Source organism: Erpetoichthys calabaricus, chromosome 3 (assembly GCF_900747795.2).
Source record: "Erpetoichthys calabaricus chromosome 3, fErpCal1.3, whole genome shotgun sequence".
In the NCBI taxonomy this organism is placed as follows: Eukaryota; Metazoa; Chordata; class Cladistia; order Polypteriformes; family Polypteridae; genus Erpetoichthys; species Erpetoichthys calabaricus.
The window spans coordinates 42446141-42458330 of record NC_041396.2 but is presented as its reverse complement, the minus strand read 5'-3'; the positions used below and the strand labels follow the sequence as shown (position 1 = coordinate 42458330).

The window sequence follows — 12190 nt, the reverse complement described above, 5'->3', positions numbered from 1 at the left end:
TACTGCCTCCCTCCAACTGGATGAAAGTTTAGGCAAATGTTCAGAAAAAAATCACACCAGTAATTTGAGTTGTATACAGCTCTTTTCTTTTTAAAATGCACATACAAACCAGAATAAATTAAGGTAGTTAATTTAACCCGTATCTCCAGGAGAAACAGCTTGCATTTCCCATTGAACTCTCTGCTTTATCCAAAAAGTCACATTACAAAGGACCCTCTGTGACTCAATAGTTGCAAATTACCACTGCCACAGCTTCTCAAGAGACTTGCAACAAGGCCTGCAGAGAAACTAAATCTGCACCCTCTAGCAAAAGACCATAATGAAAATGATTTTTATTGGATATGGAACAAAAACAGCCAATGAAGAAATGTAATAACTGAAGACTCAATTGTAACAGAGCATGCATTTTAGCACATGGGTTGCAGGAGTCATGCCTATTATTTGTTTTAACGTTAAAGCAGAAAAAAAAACTCTTTCAAAGCCACAAAAAGGAGGGGGCTTTCATTAATACCACATTTCTCTCATTATGGAGCTAGTTCAGAAATATAAAATACACAATTTATCCATACTTTGCAGGCATACATTATTTCTTGTTTGGCTAACACCTTTATCCAAGGTGACTTACATCATTTGAGATAGAGTTGGTTACATTTCTTTTGTTTTGAAATTGGAGCACAGGCACGTGAAAGGACTTGTTCATGGTCACACAGTGGCAGTAGCAGGATTTGACCCCACAAGCTCAGGGTTTGAGTTCCAAAGCCTCAACCACTGTGCCACACTGCCTGATAAGTCATAATGATGTTGCATATCAGCATTGAGTTGTACTCATTTTAACCTGTACTGTCACAAATGTGTAGGAGTTAAAATGATGGCAAGATGAATTTTGTTAATGTAAGGAAAAGAGGCTTCACATTCATCGTATGATTTGGATGAACATGGCTACAAGTATTCATCAAATCATCCTTTCATTTTCTAACTGGCTGTTCCTGTTCAAGGTTGATGAGAGGGGGTACTAATTACAGCTTTGCTGGACAAAATGTAAGACATGAAGCAGGTCCCAAACTTCGATGGGACACCACTTTTGAGCAAATACTCATTCACTCATACAGGGCTAAGTGAAGAGTTTTCAGATAATCTAACCTGCATATTGTTGGGAATGGAGAAGGGAAACTGTGCCAGCTGCACTAAGTAAAAATCATGGCATATATGGGTAATCTACAACAGTGATGAAAATAAGCTGCTCAACATGTGCATACTGGAATACATTTTTTTATTTATTGTTTCCTACATTGACCAAACACTTATGTGGCTAGACTTCATTTTAAAGCACAAGGTTAATCTATGTAACAATATAATAGGTAAACAGAAGCACTTATTCGCAGGGATGTGCAGTTAGCGGAACTCTACAAGAATATACTTCACTGCTAAAATTGAATCATGAAACAAATTTGTGTCATTCATTGAGTTTTCATGAGAAGTGAATGTTTATTGCTACAATAACTAAAATCTAATGAAGTAGTGAATACCACACATATTTTAATGTTACAGCGCCAAATGGAAGCAGTCTCCAGCTAGGGGTAATTACTGCAGTTACAGTCAGTCCTCTTAATGACTAATTCTGGATCAGTACACACTGCATAAACCTCAAAGTCTAAAACAAATGTGAGGCCCCATGAAATTAACAGAACTGTTTTACAGGCGTTATGAAACAATAGGCTTATCTTCAACTGACAAATCTTGATTTCACAAAGGTAGCTAAGAAATGTAAAAAAGATGTGATTTGGAGAAATGAAACATCAGTAGTTTGTAATACTTGAAATTTGAATCAATTTCAAATTTTTAAGTGGCAAATTATTTCACTTAAACGGGGCCTAAATTTCATTTGTGGTGGGGAGGTTCTCCCTAATATAATAGCAGATTGGGGGTTTTCATTGGTTAGGGTATTTCAGTGTAAGGTTTATTCAAAAAAAAAAAAAAAAAAAGATCTAATCATTGTGAAGCATCTGATTTATCTAACCATGTACATGAACAAAATTCATGCTGTTAGTAATTGAAAAACTAAAATCCCAAGTCAATACTAAAAAATAAAAATGAGTGTGTGAAATTGAGTGCTCTTTAAAACTTGTTCACTAGCACAGTTCAAATCAGATTTGTCAAAGTTGCTTTGTCCTGTTTGACATTTGCTGTTATAAGATTTAAGTTGGATCGTTATTTGGTTTATAACACTTAATGACGAGTCACTAGTTAAATTGATTCAAATTTCAAGTATTACAAACTACTGATGTTTCATTTCTCCAAATCACATGCAACAATGCATTTATACCAGGATTTACTGGATGCAAATTCACCCTTTATTGGAAATGTATGTGTAAAAGATGACTGATTCTATAAATGAAAACATAAGTTAAGGTCTTAATAAGTACATTTTTCTTTTTTTTTTATATATATACTTAAAGTAGCAAGATTCAGGACTTAAGTAACACGTTAAACGTGGATGCAGAAACTGGCTCAGGGGTAGAAGTAAAGGGAAGCAGTGGATAGAAAGCACTGCTCCAAATTCTGACTTATAAAACATTCATTCTGATGCTGAAGGGAAATGTTAAGCCAGTTATGCAAAAAAATTTGGATGGTGTATGACAGCAAGATAGCCAATAAGTGCTGAACATAAAGCAAGGTTAGAAGATTAAGTATAAATAAGAATAAGATGCATGACATTTGGTGACTCACTGCAAGACAGGTAATACAGGGATGAAAGGGAAGCAGCAATACAAGTGCAAAACTGAGATCAGCCTTGGATATGCTGTCATCCATGCATGTACGTGCGTTCACACACACATACACGGTCTCATACTGGGCCAATATACAGAACAATCAGAAATCAATTTAACACACACACACACACACTTGGATGTAGCTAGAACAGGGAAGCACGTGAAGAAAATTCATCCATACATTGGCAGGATGTGGAAACTGCACACAGAGAGCGACTTGGTCTGGATTTGAAATGAAATTAATCTCCTACAGCTGTGAGGCCACAGTGCTAACCACTGCACCACCATGTCACCAACTACAGAATCAATCTTGGAAAAAAATACTGATTAGATACAATTCCCTGAAAAAAATAGATGAATCACTTCATGCAGCTTCAAAAATGTGCCATAACAAATAATCCATAAAGTCAGCAAGCATTCAGTAATGAACAAAATAAATAGAACAAATTCAGTTGATAACATACACAAGGAACTGGCTGTTGTTAAAAAAAAAAAAAAAAGGAATAATGTGTTATAGCACAACAGCGCCAAACATGTATTCTCACAGTGAGAAAATCAGATATAATCAATCTGCTCTGGAAAGGAGAGAGCTAAGGACAAAAAGGCACTCAATACATTCTTTGAATTCTGTTTGAAGCAGCGATCTATAACTAACACACATTTTGACAGCTGGGGGCAGGTGGGGGGTAAGGTGCACTCCAGGTTAGGAAAAATGGCCAGGGAATTCAGCTACAGAGCACATCAACTCAATCCTGGTATCTAGATCAACCCAAATCACATTTGGCTTAGAGGTGGGTGTGGCAATCCATGCCATGAGGGGGACAAAGAGATCCCTTGCAAAAGCATTACCATCCGGACAGAGTCGGCACTCTTGCACGCATGACTGCATGCCAACTTTTTTAAAAAGTGGATCAGTGTCCTGCACATGGATAACACAGGTGAATAGAAATCTAGCCTCAGGGCATCACTATAAACCCAGCAATGCACCAAATCTTGAAAGGGCTTTTTTTTTTAGCAATATTAAGGCAGTACTGTGACTCTGTGCCAACATCTAAAAGAAAAAAAAAATATGTCTAGCTGCCAGGGCTACATCACTGTTGGATGCCAATTAACCTGGGACTGCTAGTGCGGTAAACTTGTGCTACTGAGGGAGCTGCACATTCACATATGCAATATTCAGTAGAAAACTGAATTGGAGCAACAGAAAAGGCTCTAGGAAATTGGAACACAAGAATCCCAATCTGCCTTCTTGGCGGTCTAATTCACAAAACACCCTTCAGACAGATAAACAGTAAATGCAAAAGAGACATGGCAAGATGCATACAAAATACACATTTTGAGAGAAAAAATAACAAAAATAAAAAAGCTGCCTACCTTTGACTTGAGTTTCATATTCGGCAATGATCTCCTTGTCTTTTCGGAATTTTGCCGGGGAGGTCATGATTGCATTTGGGTTTTGAGGCACAGCAAATAATAAGAATATGAGAGGGATGGCAAGGTGTCACTGACGAAGTAGGAAACACAAAAAAAGGCAGGAGAAGATGGGAGCAGGGAAATCCGCAGAGGGAGAGCGGGCTGTCACCGCGGTGATGCCATCAGCCGATCCGGCCGCCGAGGAGGACGCGTACCGCTAGATGAATAGCGTGCAGACAGGCGTGTGTGAGGCCAGCGACGGATCTGGGCGGGGAAGAGAGAGAGAGAGCGAGCGAGCGAGCGCGCGCGAGCGACAGAGATAGGGGAGGGAAAGAGTCAGGCAAGGAGGGGGCTGGAAAGGAAGGATGAGGATGAGAGAGAGAGAGAGAGAGAGAGAGAGAGAGAGAGAGGGGCTTTGATTTGCCGGCACCCGAACTCCCCTAGGCATCCACAGGTCTTGAGATCTTCTCCTCAGGCGACGAGACTGGACAGCAGCGACTTCCTCCTACAAACAACACAAGGAAAATGCTTTTTATTACGTCCACTCCGCACAGCTTTAAGAAATTACAAACAACTATAAATAATCTTTGACACGGGAAAGGGAACTACAAAAATGCTCGAGGCCGTCGTATCGCGTAACGCAATACATGCCCCTGAAGCCAAGAAGGCAATTCGATTACAGCCAGCATGTGAGGAATCCGCACGCGTCACTGCGATAATAATAATAATGCAAAAAAAAAAAAAAAAATCAACCGATAACAAAAAGGCAACATCTTTAATACAATCGAGACATCTGCGCCATCACTGCTGGAATCTAGCCTGTCATCATTAATGGTACTCATTTAACAGGCGTCAGCAGCAATAAGGACTAACAGAACAGGCAAAGCAAACCCTCCTAAAATACTGGTAACCTCATCCTGCAACATCTAGGACAACAGCTATCAAAACCACATATGCCATCGTTTGATAAAATCTACAAAATAAAGCATGTGTCAGTGCCAATGCCTGAAACAGCATTGCAGTTATTATTATTAACTTAAAATACTGTCTTGGTTGCATTAAGATGGGTGTGTACCCTGTGATGGATGTTCGTCTGAGGTGGGCCCTTGCCTTGTACCTTGAGTCACTGACACAGGCCCTCCATGGCTGTATCATTAAATGAAGTAGCTTCCGGGAAAAAAAATTAAAAATAAATAAAACAAGGAGTAGAAGGACATCACCTATACTACAACACATACAAATGGGCAATCATACCGCCATCTAAATAAAACCATTGCCATCATGACAATAGGAACTCCTCCACAGTCAAATAAAAGAGACACACTTTAGAAAATTAGGAACTAATAATGAAAGCAACACTTCCCGAATTTCAATAAAAGCTGTGCAGAAACAGTAGTTAATAAATGAGGACCATACAGTACAATAATTACTAACGCCAATAACACCAGTCAGCCACAACATTAAAACCACCTGCCTAACATTGTGTAGAGCAACCTTCATGCCACCAAAACAACTTTAATCCATCAAGGCATGTACTCCACAAAATCTCTGTAAGTGTCCTGTGCTATCTGGCACTAAGACGTTAGTAGCTGATCCTATAAGCCCTGTAAGTTGTGCTATGTTGCCTCCATGGATCAGACTTTTTTTCCAGCACATCCCACATATGCTCAATTGGATTAAGATCTGGGGAATTCGGTGGCCAAGTCAACACCTCAAAGTCTTTGTCATGTTCCTCAACCCATTCCTTAACTACTTTTGCAGTATGTCAGGGCACATTACCCTGCTGAAAGAAACCACTGCCATCAGAGAATACTGTTGCCATGAAGGGGTGTACATGGTCTGCAAGAATGTCTAGGTAGGTAGTACATGTCAAAGTAACAACCACATGAATGCTAGAACAACACTGACCAGAGCAACACTGCCTCTGCAGCTTTGCCTTCTTCCCATAGTGCATCATGCAGCCATCTCTTTCCTAGGTAAACGATGCACACACACCCTGCCATCCACGTGATCTAAAAGAAATAATGATTCATCAGACCCGGACACCTTCTTCGAATGCTCCATGGACCAGTTCTGATGCTCACATGCCCCTCATAGTTGCTTTTGGTGGTGTGCAGGAGCCAGCATTAACATTTTGACATGTCAGTGGCTATGAAGCCCCAAATGCAGAAAGCTATGATATGATGTGTGTTCCAACATCTCTCTCTCTCTCATGGCCAGCATTAAGTTTTTCAGCAATTTGAGTTAAAAGAGATATTGAGCCATTGGGATCAAAGCAAATGAGCTAGATTTCACTCCCCACGTGCATCAATGAGCCCGGTTCATCAGCAGTTCTTCCTTGGACCATTCTGGTAGGTACCAGCCACTGTATACTGGGAACACCCCCACCAGACCCGCCATTTTTGGAAATGCTCTGACCTTGTTGTCCAGCCATCATAATTTGACTTTTGTCAAAAGTCACTAAGATCCTTACGCTTGCCCATTTATCCTGCTTCCAAAACATCACATTCAAGAACTCACTGTTCACTTGTTTCCCACAGGTGCAATTTTAATGAGATAATCAATGTGATTCACTTCACCTGTCAGTGGTTTTAATGTTATGGCCGTTTGGCATTCCATTGTCAGTTACTCTATTTGTCGCTGGATTAAACACAGGCTCCTCATGAAGCTTATGTTAAATTAAGGAGGTTCAAGCAATGGATGTAAGAAACTACCTCAAACCTCTTCCAAACTTCAAATGGGCAAAAATAGCTCCATCTAAATAGATCTCCATCACACCACTACCATCCTAAAAACATTAAAACCACTGCCAAAAACTGGTGTAATATACTGACAATTTAATAAGCATCATTATAGAAAATGCATCAGTAGGTACATTCATATTATTTTGGGGTCTGAATTAATTGCTAAGTCCATTAGGAGAACTGTTCACACACGTCTTTGAGCAAGTCAAGTGTCTCCATATGCATCCTGCTACATATTTACTTCCATATTTTTGAACTGACGGAAAATTAAGACCTCATCAGACTTAAAAACAACAACCTCTTTACACCTAGTCTATCCCATGCAATATCTTATTCTCTGCTGATTCAGCCTAGCCTAATGTGAAAGAGTGATCCAACCCCAAAGAAATCCAATTGTACACTAACTATACCAGCTACTGCTGCATCTAGTGTATGTACATTAAACTGGGTTTGTCTCACACTGTTGCCAACCATGCTGGGGGTCTCTTTGCACAAACGTAAGTTACATTCATGATAGAACCCAAACTCAGACCCCACTCTCCTCAACAGACAACACCCATGGCTGGCCCAACTCTACAAACTCTGCCATCTGTTTTAGCAGCAGTATTGTATTCAATATTGCTCTTTCTAGGAAGAAGACAAAAACAACTAAGGTTAAATGTGTTCATTTCATGAACAGGAGTAAAAAAAAAACTGATGTTCTCACTCAAAGAAAATGTATGTTTAACTTATATAGATGTAGATTCAACCTTTAAGGCAGTGTAGCACAGTGGTTAAGGCTGTGGACTCAAATCTGCGGTTCAAATCCCCTACTGTCACCCTGTGACCATGAGCAAGTCACTTCACCTGCCTATGCTTCATTTGGAAAAAAACAAAAAAGAAAAGGAACTAGTTGTAAATAAAATGTTTTTTTGTCACATTAACGACTAGGATTCACTGGCGGGCACTGACCTAACATCCTGGGTTCAAAATATACCCGCTTATTCTCCGTTTCGAGTTTGCACCTTCTTATGTCTATGTGGGTTTTCCAAACACTCCAAACATATGCCCATTAGGAGGAGGTGTGTACTTAGTGCCACTGGGAGGTGCTCTGGTACCCCATGGCCCTGAAATGGACCAAGTAGGTTTGACAATATTATGTAGGTTCCATACCAGTAAAATAAATCCATTCTGCGCCCCCCCCCCCCCTTCATTTATCCCTTTTGAAGATACTTCCATACAAACAGTAACCCGAGTGGTATGCTGACATCACCCCCGTATAAGAATGACTGTATTCCCAGGACACAGAAACTTTCCTTTAACTCAGCAAGCTAAAATAACTTGTTTGTTGCTAGCTGGGATAATCAGCACTTAGTTCTGGGTTGGACTCCAGGATGCGGTGCAAAACTCCTCACATATTAAATATATAAATACACCTATGTATACACATACATACTGTATATCACGCAAATCTGTTTTATGAAACTATAAATTAAGCTTTTATATATAAACTCTGCCCCTCCTTTCCTCACTCCCCAGTTAAGGTCAACGGAAACTCTTTTTTTTTTTTTTTTTTTTTTTACTGCTTAATTGTTACAAACAGGCCAAAATAACTCAGTCTACTCTGTGAAACAAGATTTGTGGTTTCAGTTTGTCATAGTGTTAAATTTAGCTTTTTATATACAGTATATATTTTTTTAAACCTTGTTTCTAAGACACGTACGTCAACCTGTTTTTGATGGCACTAACAGTTGTCTGAATGAAGGGTGTCCATACCATACTGACATTGGTCTTTATTACCATATAATCCAAAGGTGTGTGCCTTGTTACACTGGTCAGGTCAATGTCCAGTTGAGCTTTACACTAACAAAATCAACCTTTTCACTACTTAAATTGTTTTTTCAGTATAATCCTAGTAGAAACTGAGCCACAGAAAGCATCAGATTCCGCCTCTGAACACAGGCACGCATAAACCTAGCAAAAGTACAGATCCAAATGCCTACAGTGATCAAGTCCTTAATATTACATTCCTGCACGAAACATAGCAGTTTAATTCATGTAAATCATTTCCTCACATTATCCACCTTATAAGTCATATTTATTTATATAGCACTTTTAAAACAACAAAAAGTTAACTAAAGTTAGAGCTAGACAGTTAATGCAACCTAAAAGCAAGTGAATAAAAGTACGCTTTTAACTGTGATTTTATAGAATCAGTTGTGGAAGCTTATTGAAAAGAGCAGACTGGTCTACAGCCGAGGACACACTACACTCTTAAAAATAATAGTTCCCTAATTGCACTTTATTGGTTTGTGTGGGTCCCCCAGATAACCACTCCTTGACAAAGAACCATTTTGTTGTAGGAAGAGTTCATGGTTTGTGAAATTTGTTCTGAATATGTGGAAAAAAAATCTTATGTATAGTAGACTACATAGCAGGATAATAACAAATCAAGAAAAACTGAACATAGCCCATATTATTGTATGCAGGCAAGGGTCCTATTAAAATCAAGAACACACTGGCATTACACAAATCAGTTATCATTTATCCATGACTATATATGAAGCCTGCTATTGATCAAAACAAATTAAGCTTCTTTGTTTAACGCTCAACTGGATGGTTCTTTTGGAGGCCAAAAATGGTTCCCCTTTGGCACTGCTCTGAAAAACCACTTTGGCACATTTATTTATAATAATAATAACAATAATACTACATTTTATTTATATAGCACCTTTCCCATGCTCAAGGCACTTAGTGTTGTTAACAGGGAGGAGCAGCAACAACATGTGTGTGCCAGCGTCCCCTCACCTGTTGAATAAGAGTTTACACTGAGCATGTGTGAGGAAGGCAGTAATAATTGATTAGAAGACCTGAGAGACCTGGAGGATGAGTGGAGTCAGGCTGGAGCAGACCCATGGAAAGCTTTGTACGCAAACAATCAAATCTTAAAATCCAACCTGTATTTCACAGGAAAATATTAAAGAGAAATGAGATTATTTTTTTGTGCTGGTCAAGACTTTGGCAGCTGTATTTTGAATTAGTTGTTGTCGGAACTGAGATATGTGGCAAACACCAGCATAAAGGGAATTACAATAGCCCAAACGGGATGAAACATAAGCAAGAACAAGCGTTCGCAGATCATTAAAAGCTAGAAGCGGTTTAACCTTAGTGATGACCCCAAGCTGAGAAAGGCGAGTTGTGACCACAGCATTTATCTGTTTGACTCAAACATAAAAATTTGATTAAAAAGATGATGTGTGGAGTTTATGAAGCAAGATTGCGGCCGATAATATTAATAATGGAGGATAAAAATGTCAAAAAGAATAATCTCTAATCTCTAATCCTATACCGAAAGCAGATTTCTCCTGAATTTTTTCGGTTCTAGAGACACAATCTGATCCACAAATCTCACAAATGTTCCTGGTGTGAGGCACCGATTCCTTTAATGACAAACCCCGGTCAATTGTTTACACTATTGAAACTGATCATTCGGTGCACGGGCAGTGCCGGCGGATTATATTACAGACTCCTTAATCCGCGTGTTTTTCGAGCGGCAGGAACAGAACGCCAAATCGAGGTGCTCCAGTTAGCAGCGTGTCCACACCATTTGAGAGGAGGGCGCCTCAAAAGTTTCAGCAAGGCTAATGCAAAAATTAGACACCTCCAAAAATATATCTTGGCCGTATTTTGTTATAGTCTTCAGCCTACACCCAGTCGCTATTTCCTCTCTTGAATGAGGGAAGCGTGATTCGCAGCCCCAACGCGTATCTGCCCCGCGATGCTGTGGCTCTCTGCGGGAGGGGAGTCCTGAGCGCTCCGATAACATCAAAGGCGCTGCTGCCTACCGGACACAGCAGCGGGAAACGGACAAGGCGCTACTCTCTCAGAAAAAAAGAAGAGAAAATACAAAAGGTATTGCCAACAAAGAAGAAGCAAGAATTAAAAAAGGTCGCGGTATCACTTTACAATCCTGGAAACTAGCAGTATTTAATTTCTTGAAAAATACACAAAGGCATGCCCTGATTGTGAATGCGTTTTTCTTATTAACGAAAAGACATTTTTGCACATGAATTAAAGCACATTCTCTGCTGGGGGAAGTAAGGTTACCCGAGAAAACGAAAAAAAATCTAATCAAAATCTCTACTGCAAAACTAGAAAAAAGCATCACTTTAACATTTGAAGCAGCTTTTTATGTTGCGTCTTCTAACAGACCTTACAGAGTTGGCTGTTTGTGCCGGTGTCCGGTCACACTGGAAACGCATGTTGCACAACTCTTCTACAAAAAAGCAGAATAAAAACTAAAGTCCTTCCACGAGGAGTTAAAAGTGCTTCACCACTTTGTTGCATGACGTCTCTTTTCAACATATGGTACAAAGTGACAAAATAAAGATGCGTGCAACTTCCATTAATGCTTTTATAAAGCGTAAACTGATCACAAGCCGCAGTTACAAAAAATCACTTTTCTGATCCGCTTTAAAGGAATTTGTGGAATGCCGACGCTTGTGAATCACACGCTAGGTCCAGTTTCTCCCATTGTATCCGACTGCAGATCGGCAGCTTCTCCCACACCTCACGAAACATGAAGCGCACTCAGTGAATCAACTTCCACAGCGTGAAGAAATAAAGTCAGCAGGCAGCGCGGGTTGCTTTCTTTTCATTTTAACTCCAATCCATATTTTTGGTACATGTTGAAAATGTATATTTACCTTGAATACCCGTTTCCATTTGCCATACTAGAATACTGTATAATCCGCAGAAACGTCAAGCCATCGTCCCTAATTCTCCGCTTTCACGGTAAAACTTTTCTTCGCATTTCTCCAAATGCTTTAGGGGGTGGATAGGGGCGTTAACTACCGCCCCTTTCCCTGGGACTACCGAACTAAATTCCCATATTCATTGGTCACTTGATGCACTATGGATGGCGACCATATCTAATCAGAATTCGAAGAAGACGGAAAAGGGCAGTCTTTAAAGTATCTATTCGGCTGTCAACAAAATATTATTACTAGGGTGTGATTTTTGCCAACAAAATGTAAAAAAATGCAATGATAAGAAAAATGCAATGACAAAAAGAAAGACTGTGCTTATCTAGCAATAAACATGAACTTCAGTAAAAACGACCAATCAGTAAAGATTCTGTAGGGGCAAATAACGGTCCTTATTTGCATGCAAAAATATGATTGGACGGTAACGCTATTGGTGAAGATCTAACAAATTGCATTGGCTGCAGGAAACGATTAAAAGTGTTTTTCCCCCAATTGCGCCAAAGGAGTTGGTTTTCTA

General features: G+C 39.6%; 1 protein-coding gene across 5 annotated transcripts in view; it reads right to left on the bottom strand.

The window, feature by feature from the left end:
• Positions 1–11923, bottom strand: part of srgap2 (SLIT-ROBO Rho GTPase activating protein 2) — a 196114-nt gene extending 184191 nt beyond the window's left edge. For 2 of the 5 annotated variants that reach the window (XM_028796687.2, XM_028796690.2), the window contains exons 1-2: positions 11614–11923; positions 4146–4689 (exon numbers count right to left, since the gene is read on the bottom strand). In XM_028796687.2, coding sequence (XP_028652520.2) covers positions 4146–4212 — 67 coding nt within the window. In that variant the 5' untranslated portion in view covers positions 4213–4689; positions 11614–11923. The remainder of the gene's footprint in view (positions 1–4145; positions 4690–11613) is intronic. The other 3 variants (XM_028796685.2, XM_028796686.2, XM_028796688.2) reach the window with 2 other exon arrangements.
• Between the last annotated feature and the right edge of the window lie 267 nt (positions 11924–12190).